The 22,091-nt window shown below is 29.7% G+C and overlaps 1 protein-coding gene and 1 long non-coding RNA gene across 2 annotated transcripts; both read right to left on the bottom strand.

The window, feature by feature from the left end:
- Positions 1-46: 46 nt before the first annotated feature.
- Positions 47-881, bottom strand: LOC108822802 (photosystem II core complex proteins psbY, chloroplastic). The gene has a single exon (XM_018595972.2). It carries the CDS (start codon positions 771-773, stop codon positions 162-164), a length of 612 nt encoding a protein of 203 aa, XP_018451474.2. The 5' UTR covers positions 774-881; the 3' UTR covers positions 47-161.
- A 5,511-nt stretch (positions 882-6,392) lies between these two features.
- LOC130508445 (uncharacterized) lies at positions 6,393-9,209 on the bottom strand. Its single transcript, XR_008942884.1, has 3 exons — positions 8,950-9,209; positions 7,633-8,838; positions 6,393-7,532 (listed from the first exon to the last, which is right to left on the bottom strand). It is a non-coding gene; the product is annotated as an uncharacterized LOC130508445 (long non-coding RNA).
- Positions 9,210-22,091: the final 12,882 nt, after the last annotated feature.

The raw sequence follows: 22,091 nt of genomic DNA, 5'->3' as shown, positions 1-22,091 counted from the left end.
AGAAGCAACACATTCTTAATTTCTTACTCTATTTCTAGATAGCAAAAACAAGATCAAGTTTGTCCAAAATTTAACCATAGAAATCTGTCCATGAAACAAATTGATTAATTTTACATTTTGAATCCCAACGATGATTATATATATATTGATAAATAAGATTATTACTTGTTCCTCATTTTGTTGAGTTGGTTCAAAGCAGGCTGCAATATATTGTAAAGAACCCAAAGCAGAGCCGGTGCAACCACGAACAGCAACAACTGTCCCCTGTTGTCATCAACTTTCGCCGCCGCTTCAGCCACCGCCGCCATCTCGTTAACAATACCAGCGGAAGCCTCGGGGGTCATAGTCAAAAGCCCTGACGCGGCGAGACCACCGCCGATGCCGCCAAGACCCACGACGACTCCTTTGCTCGCACGCATCTTGTTGATCTGGTTGAGAGCCGGCTGGAGGATGTTGAAGAGGACCCATCCGATGGCCGGGACGATGGGGAGGAGAAGAGCTAGGCCGCGGTTGTCGCTGCCTTGAGCCGCCGCCGCCGCCGCGAGCTGAGAGATCTGGTGAGCGGCGAATGCTGGTTCGGAGTAGCTGAGGGCGGAGAACACGGCTCCGGCGAGGGCGGTGCTGGTGACGGCGAGGGAGACAGTGGGCTTAGGTTGGTTTGGGAGGGAGACGAAGGGTTTTGAGGAAGAGATGGGTTTGGTCTGGTTTAGGGGTTTGGGAGGAGATGTGTTTAGGGACATGCATTTTGCTGATGTCGCCATTGTCGCTGCCATTGATCGGAGAGTTTGAAAGATGAGAGAGATTTGAGGAGTGAGTTTATGAGATGTGTTTTTTTTGGGTTACTTCTCTTATCCAATGAGAAGGAGAGAAGGAGGATCAGTGGAAATGAAAGGCTTCTGGATACTTGTCTTATCCAATGAAAAGAGAGTGTTGGAGATTTTGGTTAGATTTGAGCCACAGATTATGTGCCCCACTCTCCTTTTTCTTATCACTTCTACTCTGATTAGTTTTAATTTACACACCTAATTTTAATTATCTTTGCTGTCGAACTCTTTGGATTAGTTTTATGTCCTATATTTTTTTTTATAGTTTTTGACATTATAGTTAATTAATAAATATAGTGAAATTGGACTGTATAACCACAAAAAGTTATAATTAAGTAACTACAGTAAAACTCCTATAAATTAATAATGTTGGGACTACACCAAAAATATAATTTTTATTAATTTATAGAAATTATTAATTTATCGAAATACTAACTGAACCAAAAACTCAATTTGGGACTATGAAATTATATTATTTTATAGATTATTAATTTATAGATTATTAATTTATAGAGGTTATAATATAGCTGAGAAAACGGGCATTTAATTCCTCAACTAATTGAAATCAGCAATTTTAATACCTATTAGATTTTGATCCGCACAACTATGCGGGTATTTATTTTCATGTATATATATATTTATTTAAGAGATAATTGGCTCACGTACACCCATTTGACACCAATATTGAGAATCTAACCTTCTCCTGAAAAATCATCCCCGAATTACCCCTATTTTCTAAGCCAACCTATCATGTAGCTTCTGCGAGCGTCAGACTAGGTGACTGAGACCATCTCCAATGTATTTTGCTATTTTCACCTCTAAAATAGAGGAACTCTATAATAGAGATGAGATATGCTCCAATGTATTTCTCTATAATAGCAATCTCTATTTTATAGAGTAAAAAATAGAGGAATGCTATTTTTTCCTCTATAAATAGAGGAAAAAATAGAGATCTCTATTATAGAGAAAGAAATAGAGGTGGGTTGGAGCAATTTCACCTCTACATGCTATTATAAAGGTGAAAATAACAATGGGTTGGAGATGCTCCGACAACTCTCAGTAAAGTGGTCTAGAGCATGTAGTTCTTTTCAAAAGTAGTTATCCTAAGTTCTAGGTTTCTCACATAAACGAATTTTTTTTTATCTTCTCTTGTTCACTTTCTAATTTCTATATTTTTCTAGTATTAAATTTGAATTGCAGAAATAATTCAAAATGAGTTTTAAAATCCAAGAAGATGTATTAGAAAATCAAAAAGTTACAAGAAAGTATTTAGCTCATGGTTTCAATGAATGTTTATGACAATCATCTTTCAACCCCTCCAGTTCTCTCTATCTCTCTATTCTATGTTAGTTTCTCTCTAATTTTTTTTTCAAAAGATTTAAATCTCTTTATAATCGAAATAAATGCAGGAGGATGTTATCTCAGGTTGTACAATTTTTTTCTTGCACAATTCTTTTCATAATATGTACTTGATCTAAACGTTTGTGGTAATGGTTTTTACCAGGCTGGATACGAACTAGATTTATTTCTTCATTGCATTTATTTATTTTTGTTTCATTTTTTCTTTGAAGCTTTAATTTTTGATGATTATCATCTTTGGATTAAAGCTATTTTATTCTCTGTTTATATACATAAAAATCATATGAAAGTCTGAGCCAATGTTTGTCAGCGTATGGAAAAGCTGCTCCGATCTAAAGAGAAGCTATTCTTATAATTGGGAAGATGTTAAAGAAAGAAGCTGAAGACAAAGAAGATGCGAGCAAATCTGTGATGCTACTGTTAATTATAGATAAAATTAATGCTATCTGACATTTTACTTAGTACCAGATATTATTTTTGTTAAGTGGGTCTTCAGGCTTTTGTCTCCATTGGAGATAAATATTTTGTTAGATGTTACTATATGATTGTCACTAATTGATAATTTGTTGTTAAGTTTTACAAACTATATTGTGTTAGTAGATATATGGTTGGTTAGATAGTACATGGTTTGTTAGGTGTTACATTTTATTTGGTACATAATTTATTAATTGATATATTATTTGTTACCAAGTTCATATTGTCATAGTAGATATATTTTTCTATATTATGCATGTTGTCAAGAGATTTTTGATTTTGATCCTTGGAATATGAACACTCTTTTACTTGTCTAAATCTCTTTTTCAGTTAGCAATATTGTTATAACTACATTTCTTCGTAGTGTATAAACACTATTGAATTTGTATTTGGCTACATATATATGTCGTAAAATCAACTTATAGCGTACGGGAGTAATCAACATTCATGATAGTCCTTATTTTCTGTCACATTTCAACGACACTAAAATACTTAAACCATATCCCAATACTTATACGTTTACTCAAAACATAACAACCAACTTTCATTATACATGTGTTCAGATACATTAGTAGAGGGGCAATCTTTATTCAGATCCCTGTTGTGTTTACATATTTGCTAACGATCCGTTCCGCCACATTTGTTACATGCCCTTCGCATCTGTTAAGTATTCATACAAAAAGTTAACAGTTACATTCTTACTTAGCCGACAAATATATTGATTACTGTTACACTGGTATGTTGTAGCAGCTATAATATAATTTAACAACCACATATTTTACATACACGTTAAACTAAATAATGAACAGTAAAATATATGTTATCTGCGAATTTGATATTATCTTATTGATGGTAAATAATTGGCTAGTAGTCTAATGTTATTATTCCCACTGTTTTCAGTTACATATTAGTCTATCATAGTAGCTACAATATAATTTAACAACAACATATTTTGAATACATATTAAACCAAATAATGATCAGTAAAATATATGTTATTTGCGAATTTGGTATTAGCTTAGCGACAAGGGATAGGCTAGTAGTCTAATGGTGCATACGAAAAGAAATAGGCTAGTAATCCACACATATGTTGATTACCTTACCACTGATTTATCATAGCAGCTACAATATAAATTAACAACCACTTATTTCAAATACACGTTAAACTAAAAAATGGCCGGTAAGATCTATGTTATCTGCGAATTTGGTATTGTCTTACCACATCCATAAAATCCACCTCGCTGGCCTGCACACAACCATGCTCAATCGTTTAAGTCCCTTGTTACTCGATAAGCATCGACAATAGCAATCAAAAAAGAATTGTCATTCACAAATTCGTTAACAACTAAACTTTTTTGTTTAGCAGCAACAATCCTTATCTTCTTCAACACCATAGTAATCATCACATTTATCTTTTATATCTGTATCATAGCAATATTTAACAACTATTGACCCTTAGATTCTATTATTCTTCCTTTGCATACATGAAGAAATCAAGATTTACGAACCTAATTGTTAATTCAGTTTAAAAACATGTTTATCCATCACTTTCGTCATTTTTAATTTTGTGAAAAATAAAAATGAAGCAAAGCAAAAAGAGAGGAGAGAACAAAGGAGACTCACTCGCTTTCTCATCCTCCTTCCACCTTTTTCGCCGTGCTTCGCCCAGATTCAATCTTCTTCTTCTCTTTAAAAAGAACAATTTTCTAATGAAATTATTTTACTACCACAAGATCCCAAAGTTCTATCATTAAAATCATACCCTTTTCTTTAGATCTTGATATTAAAATTTAATTTCTTTTATGAATGAAAAATGCTTTTAGGTGATGAAAATCTCTTTCTAAAAAAAGGTGATGAAAGTTGTGAGTTACTAGAAAAGAAGAGAGAGCAGAAAAAAACTTTTACGGGGAAGAGTATGCTGTAAAGCTGACCTATAATCAGTAGGAACCTATGTAATCTCTGACAAAATCTGAAGCCATCCACGTCATCGTACTCTCTCTGACTAAATATTCAATCCACCAAGGATAAAATGGTCTAACTGAAGTCTAAATGGCAAAACAACTTTCCATTGTATCAAATCATGAGCATTCTTCTAATTTGAGCTTCATTTAGGTATATTCTCCTAAATCACCCTTTATTTAATTAGTATATATTTTTAAGATTATTCATATATTTAAATGTTTAAATCACTATTCAACCACAATAATTTAATAGTTTTCATGCTGTTAATAACTAATTAATTCAAATAATCACACATATATATATATATATATATATATTATATATGTTGCTTCTTATTATGTATTTAATTTTTTCTATTGAATTTGATTTTGATGATTAAAATGACATCTTGAGAATTATTTTATATTTAATTTTTTATAATCTCGACTCGTAATTCAAAGTGCTAGATTTCTTTTATTAATTTGTTTTGTTTATTCTATTTTTTATAATAGATTATTGTATATATAAAATTTTAAGATAAGTTAATTTTTATACATGTTATATGATTAAACAGAAATGGATATTTCTTTCTAACAAAATATTTTTAAAATCTTTGTAAAATGTATTTTTGAAAAGTAATAATTTTAAGTGGCTATTATCATTACAATATTTTATATAATTTTTTTTTTTTGTTTATAAATCAAAACTAAATTAAATTTAAATTTCTGATTATATTTTATGACAACTAAAATTTAAATTAATCAATTTTTGAAAATAATTTTGAAAAGATTCTGAAAGGATTCTTCAAAGATTTTGTTAGAATTTTCTTAAATTAATATTTATTATTACTCTAAATAAAAATGAAGATATTAAATGATATTATAGTTAAGTTATGTGTATTTTATAAATCTTCTAAATAATGGTCCAACTTAAAATATCACACATGAAATGAAATTGTGACTTCTATTTTAATATAATAGATGTTTAACTTATGCAGATTTAATCCTCATCCATGCTTTGACTACGCATAATCAAAATTAAAAAGTCAACAGTTATTTCATCGTTAATCATCTTTATCTTTAATTCAAATAAGATTGTGTCTTTGCTCCGAAAACTCCAAAATCCCCAAATCAAACTCTATAAATTCTTCTGCAATTTCTTATGACAGGAAACGAAATCCAGTGAGAAATCTGACATGATGGTGAAAACTTTCACTGGAAGACGGGAGAGAGATAAACGCAACAAGCTTGCTATCCAAAGGAAGCCATGGAATTACATAGATCCTGAATAATGCGAGAAGAAGCTGTGAGAGTATTTGTAAAGCAGATATATATGCCTATGGGTGAAGAAAGACTAACGACTATGGATGAAGAAGAGATGGGTAATGATGATGAAGAAGAAGATATACACAAGTTTTTTGGAGAAGTTGCACGTGAACACATATACGTTATTTTCGGATTGTACACTAAAATGAATTTGTCATATTTAGTCTTTTAGCTATTCTATTACCAAACTCCCACTACAAGAAAAATGTGTTTTATCAGCGGACGAAAAACTGCTATGTAACGATTCGATAGCAGTTTTAGAAGCGCTGTATCATTGCCCGTGATAATAGGTAAAAGACTTTACATAGCGGTTTTTGTAAGTGTTATCTTTGCTTCCGCTATGATAGCTTTTGTATATGTAATTAAATACTCTTTAATAGCGTGTCATTAATGCTATAATATATATATATATATATATATATTTATATATTTATATTTTTCTATATACACTAGATTTCTTGATTTGGAAAAATATTTATATTAAGAAACATAAACTTCAAAGATTCAACATACACACAAGACAATGCAAACACACAAAGAGTTCAAATAAAAGCAACATATCGATTTGTCTTAGATATAAACAAGCTTATCATTTGGCCAAGTCACAATGCTTCCTACTGCATCACCTATGAATTCGATTTCAGAGTTTGGCCTCCACACTCGTGCCCCGTCGAACTCGGAAACCTCTATCCAGACTTTAGTTGCATTAGGACCTAACGGGACAAAATGCACCTTCTGTGCTGGATCAGTTGAGAACACACGAGCAACTCTCTGTCCAGAGTTATTACAGTCCAAGAGAGCACACTTCTGCTTCCCACTTTTGCTGATACTAACCGTGCTGTTACTAGCACTCTAAAACCAAAAAAGATAAACACACATTCATCACAGGAATCCCTTTCTTCACCTCACCAGACTGCTTATCCTTCTCCCATCTTGATTCACTACACCTTGGACAGCTGACCGCATCCTCATACTGCTTTCTGTAGAGAATACTATCATTCTTGCAGGCGTGGATGACATCATAGCCAAAACCAAACTGTTTCAGAAACTTCTTCACCTCATCTGTAGACTTCGGTAGAACATTGTTTTCGGGAAGCATGTCATGAACTAATGACAGTAGCTGATCAAAATAGTTCTCAGACATCCCACTCTTGACCTTTATCCTGTAAAGCCCCATGATTGCAGCAACCTTCGTAAATTTCTAAGACGTCTGATACAACGGTGTTTCTGCATCCTCTAACTTCTTTCTGAACTCAGCTTCTTCTGGCCTGTCATACCCCTCAAACGTTCCTGCATTCTCTTGTTCAGATGCTTCATTGCCTTCAGTTGCCATAAAGGTTGTTCTAAAAAACTCGTAAGCCTCATTTTCAGAACAGTAGACATCAGCTGACTTCTCAGGTCTTGTCTCCCCATGTTTAGTCCAAAACTCTGAACTTTCGTACTTCTGATCCATTCCTCTTATCACAAGATGCTCGAAAACTGTCTCACTAGATTGATGGCAGACATTGCGGCAATCAAGAGAAGGACAGAACATTTCAGCTGGATCACCTAAACGTCTTGATGAAGAAGACATAAACTTCCTAGCTCCTTTCTCATATTCAAGGCTATTCCTGTTGGGTTAGAAAAAGCGACAAGTAAATATTCAGACGAACAAACAACTGAGATAAACACCAAAAAAAATTGGAGAAGACAGTGAAGTAAAGTTAATACCTTGCTAACCAGACCCATGATTTTTCTATGTTACAGCTCCAAGCAAACGTACATAGAAGACACTCAATATATGAAACCAGAACAACAAAAGAGCACGAGTATTCTAAACTGAAGAAGATAGTGTGACTTATTATTTACCTTCTAAAATCTCTGAAGTTATGTAGTTTCAGCTACAAAAGAAGACAACGGTGTTAAAATACAATGAAATCACAAAACAATTTGGCACAAAATTAAAAAGTACAAGACGAACCAGAAATATAAATTTTGAGTTACCTTAAGAGCATCTCCAACAGACCCTCAAACCCTCAAATTTTAAGGTTTTTGTCTCTCCAACAGACCCTTAAATCCTCAAATTTTGAGGGCTTGAATAGTGAAACCTCAAATTTGAGGTTTCACTATTCAAGCCCTCAAAATACTATTTACTTTTCAGTTTAGTCCTTATAAATTTGTAACTTACATATATTTGTACTAATATTAATTTTCTTATTACTTTAATCCTTGTAACTATATTTCACTTAAATCTTTAAATATATCTTATATATACAGATATATATATATATATATGTATGTTAAAACTAAAATAAAATAAATAAATAAAAAATATTATTTATTATTTCACAGAACATTTATATTAAATTGAACAATATATTACAAATTAAAGATCAAAAGTACAAGACTAAATATTTTACAATAAATATTACACACATATATATTACACAAATTATAATCAATACACTGATATTAATAAATGAAAATGCTCGATTCCAACAGTTTTTAACTCGTAATCTTCAGATAAAAAATCGAGAAGCTCATTTCTTACTTCGAAATGCGTTGATTGATCATATATGGGAATACTATGGAAATGGCAATAATGAGTAATTTGTATTTTTCTATATTTTTATGAATGAATCTATGTTTTATTATTATTTTATGTAATTTTGTGTTATAATAAATTGTATTTATAAATATTATGTTTTATAATTTCAGTGTGTATGTACTATCTATCTATGAAAAATATAATGATGATAGTTAATTTATATTAAAGTTAGGGACTGAAATGCAAATTACATAAAATTTTAAAAATAAATTTGAGGATCGTTGTTGGAGTAACCCACCCTCAAACCTTCATTTTGAGGATCATTGGCCCTTAAAATGAAGTTCCTTGTTGGAGATGCTCTAAGCTAAGGATCTGGAAACGAAATCTTCCTGCAAAAGTTATAAAATTTTGAGTTACCTTAACCCCTATATCATTACTAGTAAAGAGATAAATCGACTTCGAAACAGACCGGATACAAAAGTTATAAAACCAGAATTCACCTTCGAGGGATTTGGAATTGATTTCAATCAGAGGGATTTCAGTCAGAGTGAATTTCGGATGAGTAAAGATTAGAGCTTAGGTATTGAAAATGAAATTTGCAGTGAGAGAGATTGAGGTTGCGTCAATCGTGCAAAATGGAGGCAAAGAGAAACGAGAGAGAGAGAGAGAGGTTCAAGAGGGAAGAACCAAAAGAACCCCAATAATTTGGGAATTTTTTTTCAGATGGAGCCAAAAATTTTCTAAGTGTCGCGGGCATTACCACCAGCTCTAACATAACACTTTTAATAATTATTTGCTATAATAGTTAAGCGTTTCCTTTTAAACCAAACTCTTAACTTTTATTTTTGAGCCCGACACTCTAACATAACGTTTCAATATATTAAAACACTATCTAAAAACACGGGTATATCAACTATAGCACAATCGTAAAAACCTTATCCTTGTCTGCTATTAAAACCCATTTTTCTTGTAGTGTCTCTAGCTTCTTAAACTCTTACTTTGCCAAAATAAGCACATGTTCTTAATACATACATCTCTTAAAATATCTCTTAATCATCTTTAAAACTTAAAATCATCATCTCTCGCATTGTTTTAACACTCAAAAACTCAAATATTTATGCTTTCATACACTCAATCTCAACCATCACTTTATTCAGTGCAAGCATACCATTGACCTTTGGCTCATTCTTTTTTTTTTGTATTGAATATTGAATTTAATTCAAAAAGAAAAGATCTTATTTACATCAAGTGTCCTTTTTTATCTCTATCTACTATCTCAACTTTCTAAAAATAGATTCAAAACACTCCAAAACTTTCTATCTTGTTGCAGACCAGAATTCCATTCCTTCTCCAATCTTTCCGTCTCCCTTCCTTTGTATAGTCGTTAGCCTATTTCTCATATTTTTCTCGATCAGTTTAATCAACAGAGCAGCTGGTATCTCATCTTCTCCACGACGCCTTCTATTCCTCTCTCTTCAAATCCAATACACAGCTGCTTGAAAGATATATTTGATGATAAACAACTTCACCTTCCTTATAGTAGGATCTCCCATTATTCTCCTTATCTCATCCCAGCTAACCGTATACCTTTCAAGCAGCACCCCTTTCAATAATTTCTCCCAAACTTGAGCAGAGTAACTACATTCAAAGAAAAGGTGCTCAAGTGTTTCCAACGGATCCCCACAGAGAACACAAGACACAGTGAACTGGCTCATTCACCTCCTCATACATTCCATCTTCCACCTACTTCACCAATGACCATTCTAAAACAGAGAAAGATAGTTATGTTTGATATTACAACTAGGTTGGCTCAGATGAAAACAGAGACATCTAAACAGATTTACCTCTTCGGCCGCACCACAATATCTAGATCCTAACATCACTTCTTCAACCACATATTTTTTTAGAAATTCTTTATCTCCATGGTAGAACCCATAATTTGAGTTTGTCTCCTCGTACTCGGTTTGAATCCTGTCATTCAATTACATTATCGAACGGTTTTAATTCCATTTTCGAGACCAACAAAAACAAAATCACTTACATATATTGATGCAGAGGAGCTTTGTTGCGTCTCTGGACAACAAACCATGTTCTTCGAAATGCTCTGCATGATTACTAGCAGGATTTTGTCGACTTCTCACCGGATTTCGTCACATGTCATAAGAAATTGCAGAGAAATATATTAGGGTTTGAATTGGGGGTTTTAAAGATAACGGTGGTTAACTAGGAGAACTTTTGATTTTTTAATACTGAGGGTTAAATCTGCACAAGAAACATGGGTATTAAACCTGTCGATTTCAATTTGTTGAGGAATTAAATGTACATCTTCCTGTAACTAGCTAAAAAAAGTTTGACCAAGATATTCAATGTATTTTCTACAATATATACTTAATTGCCCTTCAATACAACTTGTTAACTTCTTCTCTTTTCTTCTTTGTTTTTTTTCTCAACAATTAACATATATACATGTTTATTATTTTGTTTTATTTTCATCATTAATTATCTCTTTTTTATCTAGTTGTGTAAATATGATGATATATATTATTGTTTATATTTGAGTTTCAGTTTAGTGATTGAGAATTACGGTTTAGTATTGGGTTTGAGTAATGTTTAGTTTTATGGGTTGTAGGTGGATTTTAAACATATACTAATTCGACCATATGGAATAGAACACTCAGTGTATCTATTTATATAGTATGGTATAAGATTTGTTAATTTTTTCCAGCTGTTTAGATATTATAATTATATATATATCTATATATTATTGTTTATATTTGGATTTAAGTTTAGTATTTGGAACTTAAAGTTTAGTATTTATGGTTTAGGGTAATGTCTAATATTAGGGATTGTGGGTGGATTATAATCCTATATTATTTCGGTCATATGAAATAGAATATTAATTGCATATGTATGTGGTCAATAAATATATGATATGGATGGCTTCTCTTTCTTCTATTTGTATAGTATAGTATAATATTACAAATATTATATATTATTTTCAGATTTTTAATTTTTGTAACATATTATTAGTACATACTATAGTTTATATTTGGATTTGAGTTTAGTTATTTTGATTTATGGTTTAGTATTTATGGATTACGTTAATGTTTAGAATTAAGAATTGTGGGTGAAATTATAATCTAATACTATTTCGACCATATATAATAGTTATATACCATGGATTTCACCCGTTTTCTGTCATGGTATACTAGTATTTTATTATATAACTAATGTGTTTTCTAGCCTGTTAGGTATGTTTTCAGGTTTAGGAGCGTTTCATGATAAAGTGATGTTTTTGGAGCATTTTGGAGTACAAGAGATAATACACCCGAGTTGACCATTCAAAACCAAGTCGGAAGTCAACATTGTGATAAGAATCGATCGATACTCATCCTGAGTTGTCGATCGATGTAGCTGAGAAGATCTGCGTACTAGAAGACTATAATCGATCGATACACATCTAGTGTTGTCGATCGATATCGAGGACGAAATGGTTTAGCCAACTACTTCACCAAGACTTCACCAAATTACGAGATTGCCCCTGACGAGTTTTTAACCTAATGGAAATGCTTAAATATTCCTGCTAAGTGTTTTTGACGGCAACTTGGAGAGAAGCAAGCTTTACACAAGTCTTGAGAGGCAAAGCAGAGAGTGTGAGAGAGAGACTAGAGTTTTACATCTTTTGAGAGATTGGAGAGATTTGTGAACTCCATTTGTTATTCTACTCTTTATGTATCTATGCAATTCTTTCATCTATCTATTGTTATGAATTGCTTAGCTATGTCTGAGTAGTCTACTTGTTATATCTAGGGTTTAAATAGGTTTGTGGGATTAGCCCCAAACTATAATTGCTAAGTTGTGATATTCATCAAATAGATTGCACCTTATGCTTGTTCTAGAGTAGCTAACTAGAGCATAGATCACTAGGATCTTTGATATCTTGAATTATCTGTTTGAACTAGTATCTCCTTGGAGAAGAGCTAACCGCCCTCCTTGAGATCTAGTGTTCATTATCGGCTCGCGCCTAGGCATATCTAGAAGCCGTCGATCGATATCCCGACAGGTGAATCGATCGCCGAGCGAAAGGTGTATCGCTCGATATCTCTAAAGGATATTGATCGACTCTTTTTCTATGTCAACATACGACAGTTGAGGCCAGAGATCTAGATTATTTAACCAGTGAGACATCACTGAGAGTTAAGCGACTGAGTTCTATAGTATCATGCAAGCAACTTGTTAGGCATTTATAGATATTATAATCTCCATTCCTGAATAAAAATCCTAAGTCTAGCACTCTTCATTTCATTGAAACACTCATCATATTGTTAGTTAGAGCAACTACCTTACTCATTTTAGGAATTGTTATTTACATTTTCATCATTAAAACCAACTTCACCTAGAATTGATTAATTGATTAGATTTAATTGGTTTCCTAGCTCCTCGAGATTCGATCCCTAAGTACTACAGTTGTACATCTTATTTGAGAGAGTAAGCTCTACTGGGTAATTTGAGCACTATCAAATAGAACACTCAGTGCATAAGTATCTTATCAACAAACACATGATGTGGATAACTCCTCTTTCTTTCCTATTATACATGTTAAAATAAAGGGTAAAACCGGTTGGAAAGTGGTGTAAATGTGTGACACTACATTATGTCAAAATCAATGCTAGTTACTTAATTTACATTTAATATATGGCTATTATACAAATAAGCCCGTACATATATGGGTTTTGCAATAAACAAAAAAAGTTTATCATATATTGGTACAAGTCATTAAAATTTACAAATTTTTTGTCAAAATGAAAAATATTAAGGAATGTTATTAGGTCATATATTTTAATAGATTTTAAATCTAAACACAAACCACATTATTTGAATGATGATTTTAAGTTGTATTTCTTTTAAAATCTAGTATTAATCAATAAATGATTTAAATAAAAAATTTAAAATGAGAAACCTGTCATTTAAATACCAACTTTCACAAATTGGCCAAAACAAATACAAACTTTTCATTAACCTAAACTAGATTCTTAAGCCGCTTAGCGCGGATGTTTTAAAAATTATTCAAATAAAATTAGCTGTTTTTAAAGGTCATTTTCATTTTTTTTTAAACTTAGATGTTAAGTTCATGATAGAAAAGAAAAGACAATAGAATTTTAGGATTGAAGAATAGCGCAAAGAGCTAGGATGTAGTTTTCACAACAGAAGTTTCGTTCTCACCTTTGTTTCTGAATTGGACTTTATGACCATCTCTAATGCACTTAAAATGCAACTATGAATAGTGTCACATCAAGGTTAAGATCTCCCATAAATCTACGGGTTATGGCAGTAGATCTCTCTATCATATCTATCTATGCATTTATCTCATTAATGCTTTTGTTTATCAAAGCAACATCATTGGGGTAAATATATTTTCATATGAGTTTAGAAATTGGATTTGTTAGAAAACCTATGATGGATACTCAATAGAATAAGTTTAGCCATACCATATACAGTATGTGGGATTGTCCATATATCTTTGGTATTCTTCGTTAGCTATAAAAGATTTTGTAAATAAAGATATCAAGTCAAAAGAAAAAAGGAAAAAAAAATATATATACAGTATATGGTTTGGTCCGTAAGTGAACAAAAACTTGATTTTTATTGTTTGGTTTGAGATATTAAAAGAAATCCGAAACTGAAATATATCGCATAGAATCTAAAATATAATTCTAAACTAATAAATTAGATAATACTGATGGGATAGATATTGTATAAACCACATTATAAGGGGTGTTATATTTATTTCTCATGAGATGTCAATAAGTCTTAACTTAGATAAAAAGAAGGACTCTAAATTAATAAAGTAGATAAATTATAAACTTATTTTGACCAAGCCATATATGATACACTTTCAGTCAACCATTTTTATAGCCAAATCTCTTTCAATTTTCATGGACGCCCCTACGTAGTCGTTTCAAAAATATCACAGATTTACAAAATCCCCAAATTGATACTCTTAAACCCTAACTCTCCAAATCGAACTCACTTCTTCTTCTTTTCTCTGCAACTCAATTTCATCTCTTGTTTCCCTTCTCCTTGGGTCTAAAACTACAAATAGTTTCTTCCTTATATGATGAGAGGACAAATGCTTCCGCTACGTTGAGGCATTGACGGAGATGATGATGATTGTGAGGCTTTCTATGCTTCGATCTCTTTTCGTTTATGTCTACTTTTTATATCATTTGATCTTGGAGGATCACAATTCACAAGTAAGCTCACAAGGCTGTGTTTAATATAGGAAGGAGGATCACTAGTTTTTCACAAAGTGGATCACAAGTTGGCTCACGAGGGTTGATGATCATGGGATGGATATGTTACTTATTATGATAGTGTTATTCGGCTGATTCTATTTTTTTTTTGGTGGAATGGGTCACTTAGAATGCATCTGTTGTTGTTGCACGATATTGTAGGATGCATTTTGTTTGTAACTTATGTAAGATAAATTGTCAAACTTTGTTGGATTCTTTTTGTTGTACCCATTGTGCTTAATTTTGATAGGGTTCAAGAGTGAGTTTGGGGAGTTTTATAAATCTGTTCTATTTTAAAATGGCACCGTATAAGCTCTGTAAACAGTTAACGGACGTTTGACTGAAAAAATAGTTGACAAAAAGTGTATCTTATATGGCTTGGTCAACTTAAGTTTGTGATTTAATTGGGTTAATGAAAAATCTGTAGTTTTTTTTGTCAAATCTGTGAAAGTTTAGTATTTAAATGACTGTTTTCTCATTTTAAAATCTAGTGTTTTCAACTTTTAAGGATTTTAAATAATCAATTGTGGAGTTTATAAAGAAATGATTGTAATCAATCAATGCATAGTATAAAAATTGTAGTTCACCAAATTAATTATCTTAAAATTTGATAGATTGCAAAATATTGATAATTGATTTTAAATCATTAATTAAATGACACTCTTACACTTTTTCTTACTTCTACTCTGATTAGTTTTAATTTACACACCTAATTTTAATTATCTTTGCTGCCAAACTCTTTGGATTATTTTTGTGTCCTACCTTTTTGATAGTTTTGATATTCAATAGATAAATAATTAATAAATATATGGGTTTTGCAACAAACAAAAAATATTTTAATATATTGGTAACTCATTAATATTTACAATAATTTTGTCAGAATGAAATGTATTAAGAAGAGTTATCCAGTCACGTATTTTAATAGAGTTTAAATCTAAATACAATCCATGTTATTTTAATGATAATTTTAAGTTATATTTTAAAATATATTGTTATTCAATGAATGATTTAAAAGAAGTTTTTTAAAATCTAATATTATTCAACTTTTAAATATTTTGAAGTTTTTTTTTGTAATTTAAACTGATTTTAATTAATCAATTGTGGAGTTTATGAAGAAATGACTATAATCAAAATTCAAAGCATAGTACAAAAAATGCAGTTCACCAACTTAATTATCTTAAAATTTGTAAATTTGACGGATTGCAAAAAATCAATAATTTATTTTAAATCATTAATAAAATAACACTCTTACACTTTTGGCATACGCGAAGCAACGGTGGAAAAACATAAATAAATAATTATTAATTGAAAATTTATAAATTTATTATACATAATGCTAAATATATATTCTTAACTAAACTAGTTAGAAAATATAATTAGATTTTAAGATTTCAGATTAATATTTTTATTAAAATATTTTATTTTTGTCTTTGTATGTATATATTTTAACGAATTAGTGGAAAAAGAATAATAGATGCACATGAAAATAAACTAGTCATCTCCTTCCATGCTCCTATTTGTGCTGAGCCAATCTCCTATGGACTTCTTAGAGCACTCTCAATGCAGGTGATTGATGATGGTGCTTAGTGAAGGCCCCACAAAAAAACCCAAAAACAATGGTTTGTAGTGCCTAAATAAGCACTGATTTAGTGGGTTATTTGCACTGACACATGGCGACCCGCGATTTATTCGTTTTTTTAATCAAACAATTTTTTTTAAAAAAGAAAAATAGCAACCCCAAATGGGTTTCATGGTTAATGATGCTCTTAAATCTCTTAATAACCCTAAATCCCTAAATCTAGAATAATAAGAAATATTAAATCAAAAACCAGAACAAGAAGAATCATGATAAATCAAAAACCAGAACAAGAAGAATCATGATAAATCAAAAACCAGATGTTCTTAAACTCTTTTTCTTCTAATTTTCGTCATTTTTTCATCGTTATTGCAGGCTGAGCCGGTGTGGATGTAAGCTCTGTCGGTGGTACATTAGGCTGAATCATTGTGAATACTTTTCCGTCTTCTGGCTTTCAGATCTAAGAAGAAAGAAAAAAAGAAAGAAGAGAAAAATCGCAGAGAAAAGAAACAGAGAAGAATAAAGAAAAGAGTTATTTAGCTAGAAATACACAGATGAAAAGATAATTAGGAAGTCATGCAAAAATCTTTTAAATTGGCTAGTTGGATAACTGATCAGAAGCGATTTTACGGTACTGCCCCAAATGATGTGCGTTTCCCACTTTATAGTTGAATAAAAAAGGGAGTGTGAGTAGTATACTACACATGTGTATATCATGATATAAATTAGTAAATTACAGTATATTTATATGATTTGAAACATTTGACGCAGATATTATTTACGAATAAAGAAGATTTTTGAGACTGCAATTTTTCTTTTGAAGAAAAAAGACTTTGCAAGTTAGTGATTATCAAATAGCATAACGAAAAACGAAATAAACAGATTATGGGCAAGCGCACACAATATATATAATTCAGTAATTATTTAAAATATAAGTCTTAGTCACTAAATCATAAATCCCAATATAAATTATATACCCTAATAATTAAAGTATAAACCCAAATATAAATTTTAAACCTTAATCACTAAATTATAAACCCAAATATACACTCTAAACCCAAATATCAAAATCTAAAAATACTAAACTTTAAACCCTAAACCTAAATATAAATTCTAAACTCTAATACCTAAATTATAAACTTTAAAATTTAATCACTAAGTTATAAACACTAAAATAAATTATAAACTTCTAAATTTAATCACAATCTGAAAATACTAAACTCTAAATTATAATCACTAAATTATAAACACTAATATAAATTATAAAACAAATATCAAAATCTAAAAATAGAGCATGATACTATATAATATTAAACTATATTATATCATATTAAACTATATAAAAAAATTATTCTTGTAACATAGAGAAAAGCATAGCTCAGGAAAAATATGACAACCACATTTCTTACCAAAAAAAAAAAATATATGACAACCACATCTTCATATTGAACAGAGAGAGAAAGTCATATATTTTTGTCTATATCGATCTATTGTACTATAGATTAGGGTGTAGTGATACGTTTTGTGATGGCTAGGATTAGGGGCAACAGAGGAATTACGAAAATAAAACAGTAACTAGAAGGAGCAAATACCAGTTAGCTAATTATTTTATTTTTCTTGTATACTGAGCGCAATTGCTCTAAAGAAAATAGGAGAAGAAGAAAATGGAAATTTTTTTTTGTCGGCTTATAGTTTATTGAATTAGATTAAAGAGTATGAAGATAAATCAGTAAATGTTTAAATTTTCGTATTAAAAATAAATCAATTTATAAAGAAAATTAGAACAGATCTTTTAAAGATTGGGTTTTCACATTAAGGGCCACCAAAGAAGTTGTTTCTAAATGAAATATGAAATTAGATTGTATATAAAAAAATTGCCAATAGAGAACAAAAAAACAAGGGTGTTGTCCTTTTGGTATAAATCATTTTTTGTCCAATTTTTCTCCTTTTTATCCTTTGTATTTCTGAAAACTAATGAAATAAATATTTTTGTGAGTAAAAAAAATATTAAAAATACAAAAAATTAATAAAACACCTATATACACAAGCTGGTATTTTTTTTCTTCAAAAAGTTGATAAATAAAAATTTGAAAATACGTTCTACTAAAAGTAGAATGTGCCTTCTTCGGAAAATGGTATAGTAGAAAACGATTTCTAAAATAAACATGTTCATCTACTATTTTTAGAACGTACATTTTACTATTTACTAAATTTCTAAATAAGTGGAATGCACATTCTACTAATCCTAAAGCTATCTACTTTTCGTCCGGATGCATCTTCTACTTTTATTAAGTATTCTAAATTTTGCGGAATGTGTCTACTAAAAGTAGAAAGCGTGTTCAGGATTTTTGTCAATCTTCTAAACTTTTAGAAGGCGCCTTCTACGGATAAGATTACCTGAATTTTGCAAAAATTAATGAAAGTTTCAGTTAAATAAATATTCTAAAAATCTCCTAAAAATATTCTAACTTCCTAAAACGTGTTATTTTCGATTTTAATTTTCAAAAAAATTTTAAAAATGATTTTTCCTTGTCTTCTTCATTAATCTATGGTTTTCCATAGTTTTTCTTTTAATTTGTTTTCATAAACTCTTGTTCTATATGATTCATATCTATACAATATGTGGTGTTTTGAAATTAAGTGCAATTTTTTGTAAAGTTTTATTTTTATTAAAAAGTTCGATAAAACTAAAAAGATTACAAACATTTTAAACTTTTTATAAAAATAAAAATTTTTAAAATTATTTTTATTTTTACAAAGTTTATTTTTATTAAAAAAATTTAAATGTTTTACTTTATTTTCCCTTTTTAAAACGTTTTTAATTATTTTTTTAAATTCTTTTAGTTTAATGTGTTTAATAAAAACTTTAAACAAACCTTATAAAATTTGTAAACTTTATAAAAATAAAAATAAAACTTTACAAAAGTTTTTAATAAAAATTTTAAACAAACATTATAGAAATACATTTTAAATTTTTTTTATTTTTACTAAATTTTTTTGATAAAATTAAAAAGTTAACATACATTTTAAACTTTTTATATAAAATAAAATTTTGTAAACTGTTTTTTATTAGGTTGATTTAACGTTTTTATTAAAAATATTTGTAAATTATTTTTATTTTTATTTTTATTAAGTTTTACAAAGTTTATTTTATTAAAAAAATTAAAAGTTTTTATTTTTATTTTCCCTTTTTATACGTTTTTAATTATTATTATTTTAAATTCTATTAGTTTAATATGTTTTATTAGATTAATCAAAGGTTAGTTTTGGGATTATGTAAAAAATTATACTAAAGGAACAACTAAATAATTGTTTTATACTATAGCGACTACCATGCTGAATTTTTGTTCCATTTTGGCAATTGTTCCGTGCTTACAGAAACATATCTTCCCTCCTGCCTTTTGGTCGATATTATATTTTGACTAATGTTGATTTATTATTTGGTTGCTGGCTGGTTCTTCTACGGTTTCGATTGGGAAAATTTAAAGTAAAATCTATGTTTGGAAAATTTTGTTAGACTCGTTCGTACCCTCGATTAGATTTAGTGATTTATCAATAAATAAGAGATAAATAAAAAAGTAAGAGATTTATTTTAATATTTTATTTTTAAGTATATGTATTGTTAACATGTAATTCCATTGCAATCTAGTGGTTCGAGCCTTCCATGATATAATTGAAACGTTTGAATAGCGTGTGATGAACTATAGTGAATTCTTCCTCAGTCACGTTGACTGTTGTTGGAACATGGCTTATCACATAAGTCCGGTACATAAAAGGCTCAAATACAACAGATTGAATTAACAATGAAGATATGATCTATAAAATGGGACACCTTCAGGCCCGAGGTAACAGATTCTAAGGCCTCGATTAGTACAGCTGATGAAGAAGCAGTAGCAGTATGTTGTAGAAGCAGTAGGCTGCAGAAACTGTATGCTCTATTTAAAAATTTTAATAAGATAATTGGTAAAGCAGTAGCATGATTCAATTTTTTTTATAAAAGTTAGTATATAATATATTTATTTTAAAATAATATATATTAGATTATAATATATATCAGTAATATTTTGTTATTAAAAACAATGAATCTTAATTAATAACATAAATTAAATTAAAATGTAAATGTGAAATATTATTATTTTAAAAAATAATGTAAAATTTATTTAAAATAAAAAAATATTTTTGGATCTAAAATAATTTTGAATATTATTAAATAAATGAAATAAAATAAAAATTATTTTTTGATATAAACATAATTTTTGAAATTAGTAATAAAATAAATAAATTATAAAATATTATTATTTTTAAAATAATGTAAAATTTCTTAAAAATAAAATTTATTTTTGGATATAAAATAATTTTTTTATATTATTAAACAAATACAATTTTATTTTATTTATTTTATTTTTGGAAATAAAATAATTTGAATATAATTAAATAAGATAAATAAATTATCATTATATATATATATATATTTGTTTTATATATTAATATATAAAAGAGATATAATTAATAGATATTTTTTAAAATTATATTTCACATTTAAAATATAATATAATTTATATAATTAAATTATATTTTAAATGTGAAATACTATTTTTTTAAAAAACTATTTATATTGGTAATTTATTTTAGAAATCCAAATTTTATTTTTTGGATATGAAAATAATTTTATAATATTATTAAATCAAATAAGTGAACTAATTATATATTTTTCTTAAATTTATAAATTGTAAATGCAAATGCTTTTCCAAAAGTTTCATATGAGAGCATTTGCCAGAAAGCATTTGGAGAGATTTAGCATTTAGTAAATGCTTTTCTAAATGCTTTTCTAACATATGTTGATTGGGTAATGTAGAGCATAATCATAATGCTAATATTGTACCAATCAAGACTTAAATCTATTAATAACATCTAAGGCCCAATAAATTCGCGGTCAATCGGTTACACAACAGACCACAATCTCTAAAGTAAGGCACGACACGTGCATCCTAGATATGCAGAGTAGTTGGAACGAGTTGATCAGTATAAAAGACAAAGTCAAGATCATTATTCATCATGAACCATTGGAATTATTAATCATGAACCATTTGACTTACCTACTCCATATCTATATTACTCTCTCTGTTGCAATTTCTTATTCTTAGTTCTTTGTATTTATTATCAGTAATATTAGTCAAATCCATGCAAACTATCTTAGAGATCTATTTATATAGATCTTTTTCACCGTTTCCTAAACCTTATTCAATTCACATTCATCTGACTGACTAATTTATCTTCACAATTGTTACCTTAATTTCCGCCTCCATTTTTCTTTCTCACGAGTCCAGCCATTTTTACTTGTTTTTAACGATTTTATCCAGATTTATTTATTTTTCATCCTATTTAAATGACTGTATCCTCATAGTTTAGAAAACAAATGTTGGTTAAACTTTTGAGTTTTTAAGCTAATTGTCTCAAAATGCCACGGTTGACAAGCCATTGGCGGTTGAGGATATGCAACATCTCTCCAGAGATATCTTACATCACGAGTATCACAGGAGGGCACTTAGACCTCATAGTCATCCACAACGACCGCAAAACATTCTCTTTGAGATGAAGCAGCATTTGACGCGTGTGTGCATCCCAGCTTTTAACTACAGAGAGATGGAAGCGAGGCTAAGGGCGATAGCGAGGAGGAACCAGATGGGAATTGACAGTGTTTTTCCAAAAAGGTGAATCAAGTAATAGGCGGTTCTTAAGGGGTCCTCAACAAGGAACAAATGGTGGGCGAGGA

Source organism: Raphanus sativus, chromosome 2 (genome assembly GCF_000801105.2).
Source record: "Raphanus sativus cultivar WK10039 chromosome 2, ASM80110v3, whole genome shotgun sequence".
Classification (NCBI taxonomy): Eukaryota; Viridiplantae; Streptophyta; class Magnoliopsida; order Brassicales; family Brassicaceae; genus Raphanus; species Raphanus sativus.
The sequence above is the reverse complement of the archived record's forward strand: the minus strand, read 5'-3'. Positions and strand labels throughout refer to the sequence as shown.

Coding starts and splice junctions, on each gene's coding strand:
- LOC108822802 (XM_018595972.2), bottom strand. CDS start 773: ATGGCAGCGACAATGGCGACATCAGCAAAATGCATGTCCCTAAACACA.